The sequence below is a fragment of the Protomyctophum parallelum genome, assembly GCF_964188405.1.
Source record: "Protomyctophum parallelum genome assembly, chromosome: 15".
NCBI lineage: Eukaryota > Metazoa > Chordata > Actinopteri > Myctophiformes > Myctophidae > Protomyctophum > Protomyctophum parallelum.
In genome coordinates, this window is record NC_139710.1 from 25267498 (window position 1) to 25283470 (window position 15973).

The following is a 15973-nucleotide window of genomic DNA, read 5'->3' on the forward strand; positions in this document are numbered from 1 at the left end:
TATGACAGATAGATTGATCTTATCCCACAGGGTCCAGGCAATTCAGTTGGCAGTAGGCCTACAGCAGTTATGAAAAACATATTGATATTGTGATGTCACTATATCACTGTTTTTTTCATTGGCACATTTGACTGTCAAGGCCTCCTGGAAGAAACCCTAAATACAAAGGGAAGACATGATTCATTGCACATAACAACCACACCAAGGGGTCTAATGAAGTACTGTCACCTCATAAACACATGAAAAACTGGATCGGTCAGGATCTAATTCCTGTTATGTCCACAGGTGGTGAAGAAGATGATGAAGCTTCCTCTCACCATGAGAGGAGGAGAGAACAGAGCAAACGGAGAGAGGCAAAGGGCAAAGGAGACGAAAGGAGAAAGGGGACTTCCAGGGCAGGCAGAGGGGGAGACATGTGTGAGGCAGCGAGAGCGGAGAAGATGGAAAGGCACGGGAAGAAGAGGAGGGAGAGGAAGAGGGGAGTGGATCAAAGTGAAAGGGAGAGAACAGGAGAACAGGAGGAGGAGGAGGTGGAGGAGGAGGAGCAGGGAGCGGTCAGAGAGAGCAGCGGCAGGAAGGACAAAGGCAACAAGAACCTCAAAAATGAACAAAGGAGAAAAACAGAGCCCGGGGAGGAAGGAGAGGAAGAGGAAGGAGATGTGGCCACGGGAAGGAAGAAAAACGACAAACTCGCAGACACGAAGAAAGAGGACGGCAGCAAACAAGAGGAGGATAAGAAAACGAGCGAAATGAAGAAGAAGAAAAAGCACAAGAAAGTAGTTGAGACAAGGTAAAACTTGACACGGTGATTAAAAAAAAAAGAAGCAACTGGGAAAAACAAAATGAGTGAAATAATTTTTCGGAAAAGCTCCCATCATTTGTAGTTTAAAGGAACGGAAGAATATTAGTTGAAAGAATATGGAAAACAGGTCAGCTATTCCAAACGTTCCTGGTATGAGTCGAGTGAAATACATGCAGTATTTAAATCAAACTGCCTTGCTCTCAGCTCCGAGGCAGCATCCAGCGATGATGAGGGCGAAGAAGAAGATGACAAAGAGGAGGTGAGACCAGAGAGTCTGTCTCCAGAGGAGCTTGAGAAGCTGAAGGAGGCGGTGGAGGAGAAGAAGAGACTCATCCAGACTCTGAGAGGAAAGCCCTGGCCCATGAAGAAGAAACTCACCACCTTACGGTACAACATGGATCACCATTAACAATCTGCTTATCGTTGTTGTCGGCAGTGTTGGGCAGAAACCTCCTATCTCCACATTCCAACGTTTTGTTAGAATTAAGGCCCTACTTGATCAAACTACAGCATTACACAAAAGCATCAAAAGTAGATGATGTAGAACAAAACTGTCCCATCGATGGCTCCTCCATGTACCACTGCTCTAAACTCCTAACATGCCAGTTCACATTCATTTTTAGTAGATTAAATGTGACCTGAGACCCTGTAATGCTCTTTGAATGGAATGATGTGTGTGTTTTTTGCAGAGAGTCCCAGGAGTTTATGGAGAAATATGAGGGGGCTTTGGGGAAAGGGAAAGGCAGGAAGCTGTACGCATACAAGGTCATGATGACCAAGGTACGCCTGTCTGTCTAGTGTCTATCTACAATTTACAATTTAGGCATTTAGCAGACGCTCTTAATCCAGAGCGATTTACATTAAGCAAGAACAAAAGCATGGCAATACATCACATACATAAAAAGTAGTTATCATGAACATGCGTAAGCTAAGAACGTAACCGTGGAATATGCACCTATACATATAAACTATACATACTATACTATACATACTATAAAGTGATATGAATACATAAAATGCAATTCTAGTGCCGTCTACATAACATGCTATAAGTCTGTATAAAATGCTATCCAATTCTACATAAAGTGCTTATCTAAGGGGCTAGGGCAAGTGCATCTACTATCGGTGTATCTGTCTGTCTGACTTGTATGTCTGTCTGACTTGTATGTGATCTGTCTTGTCTGTCCAAACTGCAATATAATTATATTACAATAATACCACAATTTGTTTTTCCTTTTTAGAAATGGATGAAGTTTCAACGGGACTTTGGAAACTTCAAAACGGCCTGCATTCCCTGGGAGATGAAAATCAAAGAGATTGAAAGTAGGATTATTACCCAGATACATGTCTCTTTGTTTCAAGTTTAAGGACGTTACGAGTCTCAGTTCTCTCTCTGTCTTAATTCCAGGTCATTTTGGATCGTCTGTTGCCTCCTACTTCATCTTTCTGAGGTGGATGTATGGCATCAACATGATCTTGTTTGGCCTGACCTTTGGCCTTGTCATGGTGCCAGAGGTACGAGGCCATACATCTGTCCATCAGAGACATTCTTTATGGAACCGTGAGGTTGTATTATATCATGTTCTAGGAAACCATTTTATGACTGTGGCCCCTCAGTGGTGGACAGATTTTGTTATACAACTTTTACATTTCAAAGACAAATATTACACTTTTGACTCCACTACGTGTCTATGAATGAACCACTTAAGCTCTATCTCGATCATTGTGAAAATAGCTGATCCACAAGCTCACAACGCGTCTCAGAATAGCTATTTTCACAATTGTTTTATTTGTGTTGCATTGAGAATTTGACTTTGTCATTTAATACTCAAGTATAGTAACAGTAGACAACATAGTTGAGTAATATTGGACCAGGGGTATACTTTGACTATACCTTGACTTCCACCAGGCACTGATGGGTAAGCAATACGGCAGCATGCCCAGGAAGACTGTCCCCAGGGCTGAGGAGACCAGTGCCATGGATTTTGCTGTCTTATGGGACTTTGGGGTCAGTACAGAACTCTACCTTCCAACCTAGGTTCTGCTTCCTTATGTTACACATGCATTGCATTTGTACGCCATTTTAAGACGTTGCTTTGGTTATGGTGCGTTCACACGGGCGGGCAGATGCAAAGACGCAAAGATCACCAGTGAGGGGCAGCTACAGTATATGCATCATTGCGTCTTTGCATCGTCATGTCGCTGGCTTCCATTGACAATGAATGGTAGACTACTTATGTTCCCATAATGCATCATTGCTATAGAGTGTTTGTTCAATAACAGGGGTCTCCCTGTCTAGACAATACAATTTCAGGTCGGATACCAATTTCATAATTCATACAGGGTGCAGGCTAAACAAGTGAATTGGAAGTGATGAAACAAAAATATGAGCAGACAAAATTGGAAATGGAACGTACACAAGCTGACAAATGATCTTTGTGGGGTAGTTTTCTACTACTGATTGCAGTTCTTTCATATTCATCTGTCATTGTTGACACTGTTTCAACTCAGGATGAAAGCAGGATTCACCTCAACTAAAGTTGTATCTTTTATCTGGAGACCCAGAAGATAAATTGGACGTTTGCCAAAACTTATGAAAATAGCAGATTTACAACCACACAACGCGTCGCGAGCTTGTAGATCACCACTTTTTAATTATTTATTTAATTTATGGAACTACGTTTGTTTGTTTACAATTATACAATTATTTGTATTTACTTTTTAATAGGATTTTTACTTTAGTCGTGGCCCATAACATTTGGTCTGTGACCCACAAATAGGTCCTGACCCGCTGTTTGGGAACCAGTGATCTACAGGGCTATATATTCAGATCTTCTCTACAGGGCTATGCTCACTACTCAGATCTTCTCTATGTGATCTACAGGGCTATGCTCAGTACTCGGTCCTCTTCTATGGATACTACAACAGCCAGCGTGCCATTGGCTGGCTCAAGTTCCGCATGCCGCTGTCCTACTTCCTGGTCGGCGTGGGAACCGTTGCCTATAGTTACATGGTGGTCATTAGAACGTAAGTACCTGCTGGGAGAAACTCACTAAAACCAAGAGTTAATCGAATATGCAAGAAGCAGTTTGTTTTGATACATTTCATATTTATTTATTATAATTTGTATCAATGAGTCAATGCCAAAAACATCGACTTGATTGTTTTTAAATCAACTAAATTGATTACAAGCTCGTTTTTTGAGCTTCACTGAAACATTTTAATAATCGTTCATTAATCGCAATCGAGGAAAAGGTTTTATGGGTCCATTTGGTTCCATTTGTACATTCTCAGAGTTATGTTGATCCGTGAAATAAAAAACGTTTGAGACAGCTGTATTTTTATTGGTATTTGTATAGAGCGCCGAAGTCCTGACGTAACTCGCTCATCCCTTCGATTCCCCTGGTTCGCGGAAGTAATTTCTCTATGGAGAATAACATGGGGTGATCTTAATATCATCTACTATAAGCGTTGTGGTCCAAAAATAAACAAGCTGTCTCGGCGTTATTCTCAGGGAGGTGTCTCTGTATCGTTTGCAACAGTCAGTCACTCATATATGATACAGTCTGCTTCTAGCGAAAATGTAACTAATTCAGTAGCAGTAACATTAGCGTTTTCTCTCAGTCAGTTGATTCTTCATATCCATATGAGTGAAGCGGCCGGGATGACATGTTTATTTTTCAAACACAGTTCTTATATGAAGCAATCTAAAAATCCTCCTATGGCGATTTCAATGCAACTAAAAAATACATGAACCTGGGGACTGACGCCCTCTACTGAAAGTGACGTCAGACTTCGGTGCTCTATAGGGTAGACAATCTGGGACACATTTAGGCCTCTGGTTAATGGAAAGGATGTTCTACTGTAAATCAAATCAAATGTGTTGTTAAAGGATGGCCCGTAATGCCAACGAGACGGGTGGAGTGGATGACAACAGCTTCAACTTCAACTGGAAGGTGTTCACCAGCTGGGACTACCTGATAGGAAACCCTGAGACCGCTGACAACAAGTTTGCCTCCATCACCACCAGCTTCAAGGTATACCAAAATCTGAAACGACTCAGGCACGGTCTGCCATTATGTCTTCTTTTTTTTTGGCTCAGTCGCAGAGCCAGACTGCCCAGCCCTTCTGGCATCGGCTAGAAGTACAAATACCTCAAAATTGTACTTAAGTACAGTACTTGGACATTTCACCACTGGAAGAAACTGCAGTCACTCAATGTTTTTCGTTTTTTTTTTTATTAGAAGGTAGGCATCAGTATAAAGTGTCATTTCAATCACATCATATTGTATATCATATCAATATTGTTATTTAAATATACATGGAATGACAGCCTTTTATAACAATTCTGATTAAATTGCCTTGCCCACTCCCTTACATTAGATAACAGCACAATTTGAAATTTGCACTCTATGCCCATGAAGAATGAAGTCTGTTTGACTAGGGTTTGACTGGATTGCTGGATTACTACTAGTCCAGGAAGGAAGTGAGACTAGTGCCTATGATATCACAGGCACTTTGAAATACTAAAATATCTAAAACCACATACTACACACATAAAACCGCAGGAAAGTGTTCTAAATCTTCTAAACGTCATTAACATAATTATTTATATTTTTAAGTGGCCCTTTAAGTAAATGTAATTAGTTACATTCCACCAATGTCCTTACGCAGATGAGAGAGAGTGATTCAATGTATGCACTCGGTCTATCAGATAAAGGTCAGACTAATCATAACAGTTACCAATGCCATTTACCGACCAATCATAACGCAGTTACCATGCCATTTAACGACCAATAGGAAGCCATCTTAGAGGAGCAGGAGAGCAAGAAGGACGACAACATCCACCTGACTCGCTTCCTGCGCGTGCTGGCCAACTTCCTGGTGCTGTGCTGCCTGGCAGGAAGTGGATACCTCATCTACTTTGTGGTCAGAAGGTCACAGAAGTTCGCCCTGGAAGGACTGGAGAGCCACACGTGGTGGGAGAGAAACGAGGTAGAGAGAGAGACAGACACAGAGACACACACAGAGACACACATGTACAGACAGGCTATCAGTGATAGTGAACTATCGTTCTTTGAACGCGTTCGGGTACAACACTGCAATAGGTCATGTCACGACTCACTCAGTACTCTATCTATCATGGGTTTAAGTAACAGCCACCTATGGTCGGCTGCCAATTATATAGACGAGACAGCACATTGAGCACAATACTTTGCCAGCCGTTTTGCCGCCTTTTTGGGCATCCCAAGATGTTGGAACCCTCTCGAACAACCAGTCTGTGGCCAAACTTTGCATAACATTTGTGCCACACGAGCCATATATGTGGCAGAGAGAGGGTGACAAGAGAAAAGGTGGAGAGAGGTAGTCCAGGAAGTGCTTATCTTCGGTTGATTTAGTGCTGGGGGAAGCAGCAACTGCCAGGCACATCACAGATTTAGGCCGATTCCTGACCTGCCTATAACGACTGATAGTTCTTGCAGCCAGTTGTGAATCAAATGCATGAAATTTGGATTGTATAACCTTAACTTTAACTTTAACCAGTAACCGTAGTATCTATGTGACTCAAACACACACACAAATCCCTCTCCGTCTCTGTCGCTCGCTGTCTTTGTCTTTATCTTGGGCATTCTCACTCGCTGTCTCTCTCTCTCGATGTCTCGCACGCACGCATGCGCACACACACACACACACACACACACACACACACACACACACACACACACACACACACACACACACACACACACACACACACACACACACACACACACACACACACACACGGTTTATCTACAGTTGATTTAGTGCTGGAAGGAAGCATTGTTACTTCGTTACTTCGTCCACCAACAACATTTCTGTACATCTGCTTTCTGAAGATGAAATCAGTGATATGAAAACATGTACATACCAATTCTGTGTAACTTTATCACAGGCTGCTTCAGCATTGCTCGCTGTATAGATCTCTGGCTGTTACTCCTCTGACGCAGTGGCAGAAAAGCTGGACGACATCTTTTTAAAAACGCCAAATATTACCGTTTGGGATCTGACTAGCTGGAATGTAATGGTCTTGAGGTCAATGAATGACTTGACTCCGTCCTCTGCTCCGCTTCCTGAATGAACTGTTCCCAGGTCAACACTGAACAGAAACTCTCGTCAACTCTCTTATGAGAGAAATATGCCAACCCACCTCCAAATATGGCCTTTTAATGCTAATAAGAAATAAGACTCAATGCATTTATCGTTATAAATAACAGATCAACACTGGACAAAACAGTGCTTACATTCCCTCCCTCCTCTCTCTCTCTCTCTCTCTCTCTGTTTGTAAGTTGATTAGCGGTATACTGTGGTTACTTTGCGCCGTACGCACCGTCCTAGCCGTCCCGCCACTTTTGATGAGTATGCATCGTCCCAGCAAATTGTGCCTGATTACATACATGTATACACAGGAGCATTACCTTTAATCCTCCCAACACTAAAACATATCGTCATTACGTCACCATCGAAAACCAATTACACTCTGGCATTGGGTCCTTTAATCCACATATTTCTTACGTCATCATTGAGAGCTAGTTATACATATACTATATATATATGTATATGTAATTTGTAAGTTGATTAGCGGTATACTGTGGTTACTTTGCGCCCAAAACCGTCCCAGCCAACCCGCCACTTTTGATGCGTATCCACCGTCCCAGCAAATTGTGCCTGATACGGCAGTGGTGCCAGATTACATACATGTATACACAGGAGCATTACCTTTAATCCTCCCAACACTAAAACATATCGTCATTACGTCACCATCGAAAACCAATTACACTCTGGCATTGGGTCCTTTAATCCACATGGAGATGTTCTGTCCCATGCTGTTTTGTTTCTGGTCGTCAGGTGAACATGGAGATGTTCTGTCCCATGCTGTTTTGTTTCTGGTCGTCAGGTGAACATGGAGATGTTCTGTCCCATGCTGTTTTGTTTCTGGTCATCAGGTGAACATGGAGATGTTCTGTCCCATGCTGTTTTGTTTCTGGTCGTCAGGTGAACATGGAGATGTTCTGTCCCATGCTGTTTTGCTTCTGGTCGTCAGGTGAACATGGTGATGTCGTTGCTGGGGATGTTCTGTCCCATGCTGTTCGATGTGATCAGCACCCTGGAGAACTACCACCCCCGCATCGCCCTGCAGTGGCAGCTGGGACGCATCTTCGCCCTCTTCCTGGGGAACCTGTACACCTTCATCATCGCCCTGATGGACGAGATCAACCTGAAGGTGATCAGGTCCGGCGGACCGGCGGGGATCCTTGAGGGGGATTTTTTAAATATTATATTCAACTATTTCACTGAAATAGACTAATAGACATGAGCTGCTACACACACACTCAAGTGTTGGAGCGGCTAGCACTGCTCATATGTCATATGTTCAGATGAGGGTCCTTGGACTGTGGAGTACATTTCTATATTGAAGTGTGTGTGTGTGTGTGTGTGTGTGTGTGTGTGTGTGTGTGTGTGTGTGTGTGTGTGTGTGTGTGTGTGTGTGTCAGAGGAAGGAGGAGGAGGTGGTGAAGTTGAACATGACGCTGTGGGAGGCCAGTGTGTTTAATGGAACAGCAACACCACAGAACACCACGTCTCCTCCACCCAGCGTTCACCCCGCCGATGTACCCAGAGGACCCTGCTGGGAGACCATGGTGGGCCAGGTATGTGTGTCTGTGTGTGATCAAATTAAACAAACTAGTCCATACCAGCCATTTTCACCCACCCTCCATCCGGGCTATGGGACTGCGACTACAACTGCAGGTGGAAACCAACCCCATATCTTGCAAGTTTGGTCAGACCCTACAAACCTTCCTGTGCGCTCAGATCAGGGAAACTGGAAGTATACATTCGCTAAAAACACCAGGGCAACACTCCACACGTCCCAAACTCTTCTCCCTTCTGCAGGCTCCAAAATTATGGAATGCACCATTGCAGAACTGCAGAATCACTCCCAATCTTCCGCCGTGGTCTGAAAACCCACCTCTTCAGACTCCATCTTAGCCGATAGCACTTGCCGTAGTAGTCTACTTGCCCTAGCCTCGACCACCTACAGGCGTATGCATAGGCACAACTTATGCAACTGTAATTTTGTCACACTTGGGTGTCATGCAAAAAATACCAAAAACACACAAGCTTATAGATCGGTTATTTCGGTAATTTCTTTGATTATTGAAATCCGCAAGCTGAGAGGCTAAATGTCGTCAAATGGTGGGCCGTGGCTCAAATGCTGCACAGACTTTTTTCAAAGTTTGACGCCTATGGCCGGCCGCACTGTTTAACCAATCCCCGCAACATATAGGTCAAAATGTGCGGCTAGGCTAGGAATGGTGTGCTTGTGCTTATATTTCTGTCACGCTTTACCATGGCGACGTAATTCGCAATAAACTTAGACAGAAATACCCCATTGTAAGCCACTGCTAAACCAAATAGAATAAAGTTTACCTTCAGAAAAAGCATTGTTTATGGCTTCTGAATGTAGGTCTTTTAATATGTAATGTCTATGAAGTGACGTCACGTCAACACCACTAGGTCTGGAAAGGGGGCGTAGAAAGGGGGCGGGAAGGGCTGTGAGATAGGCCTATTACCTGTGGTAAGACCCTGCTGTGATCTACTTTGGCCTACTGTGGTCAGAATAAAGACAAACTCGAGTAATGACATTGTGCTGCCTGTCTCTAGCCCCTTTGGATGGCTAAAACAAGAAAGATCCGAACAACCACTGTCTGGAATCGATTTTTATTTCGATAAGTCTGACCGTGCCAACGTCAATTGTGCGAAAAATGCCCCGCTCAAAGTCAATGGGGAAACGCGGGGAAAAACAGAAAAAGACACGATTTAAACATCAAACAGCACACGATGCCATCGACTTTGTCGTGGTTCAGACGGAATTCAAATAAGTCACGCGGTTTTTTTCTGCTATCGCAGTTCAAAGTGTGTGTGGTCTGAGCAAAGATCTCGGTGTGTCGCACACCCTAGAACGGGACGGGGCCTGGTCAGAGTGCTGAACAAATCATCCTCACGGACAAAATATTCACTTTACACGCATGGGTTTCGGTAATTTTGTAGCCACACTCGTCCTCTTTCACCCAATGTAGCCACACTCCATTGGCTGCCCATCAAGGCTAGAATAGATTTAAACATCCTTTTAAAGCCCTACATGACCCCACCTTACCTTTCTGATCTTCTGCCCCCCTTCTGAGAATGTGACACATGGAACCAAATGGACCCTTACAGGTCTGTAACTCTTAGAGTATATACATGTAACCAAATGGACCGTTACGTTACAGGGTCCAATGTCATCAAATGGTGGTCCGTGGCTCAAATGGGTCTGAGAGGCTAAATGTCATCAAATGGTGGTCCGTGGCTCAAATGGGTCTGAGAGGCTAAATGTCATCAAATGGTGGTCCGTGGCTCAAATGGGTCTGAGAGGCTAAGGGCCGATTCATACTCCTATTTTAGAGCCGAATAAAAGTCGGTTCGGCGCTGTAGAGCCTACAATCTGTGACGTCAGTTGAGGTTGGGGGGGGGGGGGGGGGGGGGGGGGTACCGTCCTAAAGTCGTCTCTTCGGTGCTACTGAAAATTTCTGACGAGCCGAAATCATTTTGGCACTACAGCGCCGAAGCAGCGGTAAAATAGGAGTATGAATCGGCCCTAAATGTCATCAAATGGTGGTCCCGTGGCTCAAATGCTGCACAGACTTGGCAAGCTGCAGTAAAATTTCTTGAAATTTTGTTTCTATAGTTTTTATTCAAATCTATACTTTTGTACAAATGGATTAGTTCAACTCACTCTAAACCCCTCAATGTGAACAGGCCCTTTGCGTCCCGCCTTTGCAGGAGTTTGTGCGTCTCATCATTTCGGACACCATGACGACATACATCACGCTGCTGATCGGTGACTTCCTGAGAGCCGTGCTCGTTCGCTTCCTCAACCACTGCTGGTGTTGGGACCTGGAGGCGGGGTTTGTGAGTCACCGTTTTTACTTTTTTTTTTTACTTTTGAGAGATCATTATTATTTTGTGGCTCTCTCTCTGTTGTATTAGAATTAGACCATGGAAGCGCCCGGGTGGTAAAAGTATACCTGCTATATCTGCCCCCCATGCAACACCATGGAGGTTGTGGGTTCTGGCATCTGTGTATGAACACAATGGGCTCTATGCACGCACGCCATTTTGGAATGATACTATAATGAAGGCTCTAGTAGCTGTTCCATTCGGTCAAACAGTCAGGGTGCTGCTGTTGTGCGTGTTGGCTCACTGGAAACACAAGGGGGCAGCAAAGTGTCCTTGAGTGGGTTCCAAATGGCCCGTATCGGTCTGTGACTCTGTGCTGTATTTTGCGTGTCTTAAGTACCAGGTCTTATTACTTAACTTAAGACCTGGAGGCGTGATCAATGCCATTTGGCTATTCGTGTGTGGCCAAAGAGCATTGACCAACGCCTCCAGGTCTTAAGTTAAGTAATAAGACATGGTACTTAAGACACGCAAAATACAGCCCTCACTGAGAGTGTACAAATGGACCGTTACGAAATGGGCGCCTACACTAAATATCTTTGCTGTAAATAGCAGATCTACAAGATCACAACAATCCTCAAGGACCACCCCACACTACTTAAATGAAATGTTTTTCTCTCTCTTCCTTTGTGAACAGCCATCTTACTCTGAGTTTGATGTCAGTGGGAATGTACTGGGCCTGATCTTCAATCAAGGAATGATCTGGTAGGACATATCGCTTTCATTTGAATATTTTCCAAATTAGATAATTACGACAATTGCCATTGTCTACCTTTAATGCATTAAGACCTGAGGCTCATTCTACAAATGCCTTCTAAATCCTAACAGTTTTCTAAAAAAGAAAGAAACATTCAGGATCCCCAAATGTATATAATAACTCAAAACCCACCTCTTCAGGATAGCTTTCCCCAGCTGAGGCCTCGTTTATCCTTTTATCTTTTTAACCCTGTGCTGTTGTTGTATCTGTTACGTTTTGCTTTGTTTTTTCTTTCTTAATAAAGTCCGTTCCTAGTGTTCCTATGTAAAGTGCTTTGGGTATTTAGAAAAGCGCTCTATAAATCTGAGCTATTATTATTATTATTATTATTATTATTATAATAATAAAAAAACTTTATGAGAAAAAGAGGTTGCGCATCAGCAATGGCTTTCAGTGGAGTGCCAGACCCAAATCAAGTATACATCAAAAAATACGCGCTGACGCGTTTCGGCTATGCAGCTCTGAAGGCTGCATAGCCGAAACGCGTCAGCGTAACTTATTTGGTGTTTGCCAATAAAGAAATGTAAATGTGAGTACTTTGTCCCCCGCTTGTTTAATTTTTGGATGTGCTACCTTTTTGGAATTTTTTATTCCTATTTTTTGAAATAAAAAAACTTTATTTGTATAGCACCTTTCATGACATGAAATGCAGCTCAAAGTGCTTTACAGAGCAATGGAGAAAAAATAAAAGAAAAGCAAGGCATAAACATAAAAAAACAAGCAGTAATGCAATACAGTGAGGACATGAATAACAAAAAATTAAAGATCAATTAAAAGCAAGGGTGTAGAAGTGGGTCTTGAGCTGTGCTTTAAAAATGTCTACAGAGGCCGCCGACCCCATTCTAAAGATTCCCGGTCTCAATGGTATTTACAACTGGAATTATTTTTCTCAATGAAGATATACAGCTAAAGTTGAATAAAACTCATCACTCTTATTCAGAGTGACTTGTAACAAGTGCTGCTAAGGGTGGCAGAGGCTCAGTCGTTTGGGCCGGTTCGATACCTGACATTTAACCACTTAATTCCTCAATACTTTAAACTTGTCCTTGCACTCTGCACTTAGTCTAATCTTTCTTCCCCACGCTTTGCCGAAAATAGCATTCTGAGGCATTGTGAGCATGTAGATCGGCTATATATCATATATAAGCTGAATTAAAACAGTTGCACTACGTATGTTTAGAAGAGCCGATTTGTTCGTCCATATGACGTAAATTAATTCATTCTCAATGGCATTTAATGTTTGTGTTGCCACAAAAAGTAAATTTGTTCATACACATATGACGTACATAAATTCTCCTTTCATTGTCAATGGCAAATGTGTCAATGGCAAATGTGACACGAGTGAAGGACAAAAAGCTATATATAGGAGGGGCTAGCGCCCCTCAGAAATCACACTTGTGTGAAGTGAGAGGCGCTCTTATCATCATCATACATCACATTCCATGCTCGACCGATCAAATCAATCAAACAAACCGTGATACACACAAACACACACACACACACAGCTGGGCATAGGAGGGGCTGGCGCCCCTCAAAAAGATGATTCTATCGCACAAAGATTTGGCGGCCCACTCCCATCCCATCACCATGATCGGCCATCACATTATCTCCCTGTCCCGTGTTTTGCAGGATGGGTGCCTTCTACGCCCCCTGTCTGCCGGCGCTGAACGTGCTGCGCCTGCACGTGTCCATGTACCTGCAGTGCTGGGCGGTCATGTGCTGCAACGTGCCTCAGGAGAGGGTCTTCAAGGCGTCGGGCTCCAACAACTTCTACATGGCCATGCTGCTGGTCATCCTCTTCCTCTCCACCTTACCCGCCATCTACACCATCGTCACCGTCCCCCCGTCCTTCGACTGCGGACCCTTCAGGTGACCGGTGCTTTATTAACCCCCCCCCCCCCCATAAGTGAACCGGGGACCCCCAACACCCCCCAGCCTGACAAGCACACAATTGTTGAGGCAGTACATTTTAGTTTGACTCTGTTCCATGGATAAATACTGTGAAATTAGACAATCTGCTGTTTTCACAATGTTTGCCTCTAATTTGACAATTTGGCCCCGTGGGGTCCACAACCCACAGGTTGAGAACCACTGGCTTAAAAGGATCCCTGGCTAATATAGTAATAAGACCTATAATTATGCCTTAATAACTAAAATCTGAAATTTAAAACACCTTAACCCTTTAAGACCCAGATATATTTCTACTTGCAAAAAAGAGATTTCAACCTTACTACTACTTTGTACTACTACTACTACTAGGACTACTAGGAAAAAAAGAAAATAAAGTTTGATGAAAATTCTATGCACATTTATAATAATTATATAATAATTATATGAATTAATAATTTACATTTGGGGGATATCTTTCACAATAATGAATAAAACATGTTCTAGACATTCTAAAAAACATAATATTACAATTATTTTACTTACTTTCATTAGGGTTAAAGGTCAAATGTCATAGGTTAAAAATTGTTAAAGAGTCCAGACATTTTTAATTTGTGTGAATTTCAGCCTCTGTGGGGGGTATTTATATACAAATATCATGATCAATGGCATTGCAATGAACATCAATGATGACGTTTAGGTGAAAAAAGAACAGAAAAAAAAAGAAAAAGTAATTCATTAAACAAAAAATGTTACCGAAAAGCAACGCTGGGTCTTACAGGGTTCAATATTTTATTTGTCTTGGAAATAGTCTGTTTTTCACTCAATAGGGGCTGGTCCCGTCACAAGTTGTACGGAATTTATGGAATGCATGTGCTAATATAATACAATGTAATACTTCCTAAGGTTAATAGGAGCATCAATGCAATATTTTAAATACATTTTATAAACACATTTTCTTAGCACAAATGCACAATCCATAGGACTGGACAAGACATGGGCAAATATAACTTAATCAACTTGTGACAGTACCTAGTTTTCCATATTGAGTGAAAGATTAACTATTTCTCAGATATATAGAATGTTTAAGGTGTTTTGAATGTTTGAGGGGCGCTAGCCCCTCCAATGCCTGGCTTTTGAAATGATGTCATATGGCAGACTTTTAACGACAATCGAATATAGGTGATTGGGTGTGTAGATGAAGTTACGATCTACCACCATGCAATGGCAAATTCCAAAATCCTGTCCCCTTGGCCTTAAACCTCCTCTAGGAGAAGGTCTCTGGATTTAATGTTTACAGAGTACGGTAGAATTCCCATTGACAAAACATGTACTACTTTCCATTGTAGGCAAACGTCGAAATAATTTGTACATTTCCGGGTCTCCGGACCGTCCGGAGACCCGGAAATGTACAACCGGACCTGGTAGTAGCCCCCCAAGTTGACAGTAGAAGTAAAAGTATTGGAAATGCTCAAGTAAATGCTCAAAATTGTACTTAAATACAGTACTTGCACTTACTTTACACCACTGGTTAAGACTGATGATTTGCCTGTGTACTGTACTGTACTGTACTGTGCTCTGTGGTGTGACAGTGGAAAGAACCGGATGTTTGATGTGATCCAGGAGACTCTGGAGTCAGACTTCCCTGCGTGGTTCAGTAAGGTGTTCAGCTACGCCTCCAACCCTGGCCTGGTGCTGCCCTTCCTTCTGCTGATGGTGTGAGTCCACGAACCTCTGACCTCCATAGTTTAACCTTTTGTGTTGTTGTCCCCCCCCCCCCCCCCCCCGTAAATTATACTATGTGACTTATTATGTGCAACAAGCAAAGCAACAAAGCTACTGTAGCAGTTAGCAAGCAACGTGTTTTGAACTTGTCGATCTGCTACTTTTGCTTTTTTGGAAATTTGAATCTTGTAACCCTTTTGTACATGAGGTTTCCGCCCGACAGAGACAATATCCATATCGACATGAGACTATTGTTTGGACCTTTTGATATCGTAATAACATTATATTAATACATCATTTTATTTCAGATTTCTAAAATATAAAATAAAAACAAAAAGGAAATAACAAATGGCAAATCTACAAGCCTACAAGGTATTGTGATTTAGAAAATAAAAATACATATTTCTGAATTGGATGAAAAATACAGTTTAAAATTCTATGATTTAATAATGCACACAGACCTTTTTTTGTGAATGATTTTCATAGTGCAGGTCAGATGACGTTTTGTTGTTATGTTTCAGGTTGGCCATCTATTATTTGCAGTCCACATCCAAAAGCTACAAAGAAGCAAACATGGAACTCAAGAAGAAATTGCAAGCTGTAATTATTTTTATTTTATTGTATTTTATTTGATAACGTTAGTGGACAGCAACAGTCAGTTACATTAACCTGGTGGTATCCCAGCTCTAAAGTAACTCTTATACTTTAGCTCAGGGGTTCTCAATTATATTGAAAAAAAAGAAAAAGAAAATGGAAATTAA

At 42.4% G+C, this 15973-nt stretch overlaps 1 protein-coding gene across 1 annotated transcript in view; it reads left to right on the forward strand.

The window, feature by feature from the left end:
- Positions 1-728: 728 nt before the first annotated feature.
- tmc1 (transmembrane channel-like 1) overlaps positions 729-15973 on the forward strand; it is a gene marked incomplete at its 3' end in the record, with an annotated part of 31170 nt that continues 15925 nt past the window's right edge. The window contains exons 1-16 of the mRNA XM_083783394.1: positions 729-790; positions 1007-1189; positions 1492-1582; positions 2044-2125; positions 2211-2317; positions 2712-2810; positions 3687-3829; positions 4695-4839; positions 5603-5797; positions 7887-8066; positions 8338-8493; positions 10667-10795; positions 11481-11548; positions 13230-13469; positions 15080-15205; positions 15734-15812. Coding sequence (XP_083639520.1) covers positions 750-790; positions 1007-1189; positions 1492-1582; positions 2044-2125; positions 2211-2317; positions 2712-2810; positions 3687-3829; positions 4695-4839; positions 5603-5797; positions 7887-8066; positions 8338-8493; positions 10667-10795; positions 11481-11548; positions 13230-13469; positions 15080-15205; positions 15734-15812 — 2064 coding nt within the window. The 5' untranslated portion in view covers positions 729-749. The remainder of the gene's footprint in view (positions 791-1006; positions 1190-1491; positions 1583-2043; positions 2126-2210; positions 2318-2711; positions 2811-3686; positions 3830-4694; positions 4840-5602; positions 5798-7886; positions 8067-8337; positions 8494-10666; positions 10796-11480; positions 11549-13229; positions 13470-15079; positions 15206-15733; positions 15813-15973) is intronic.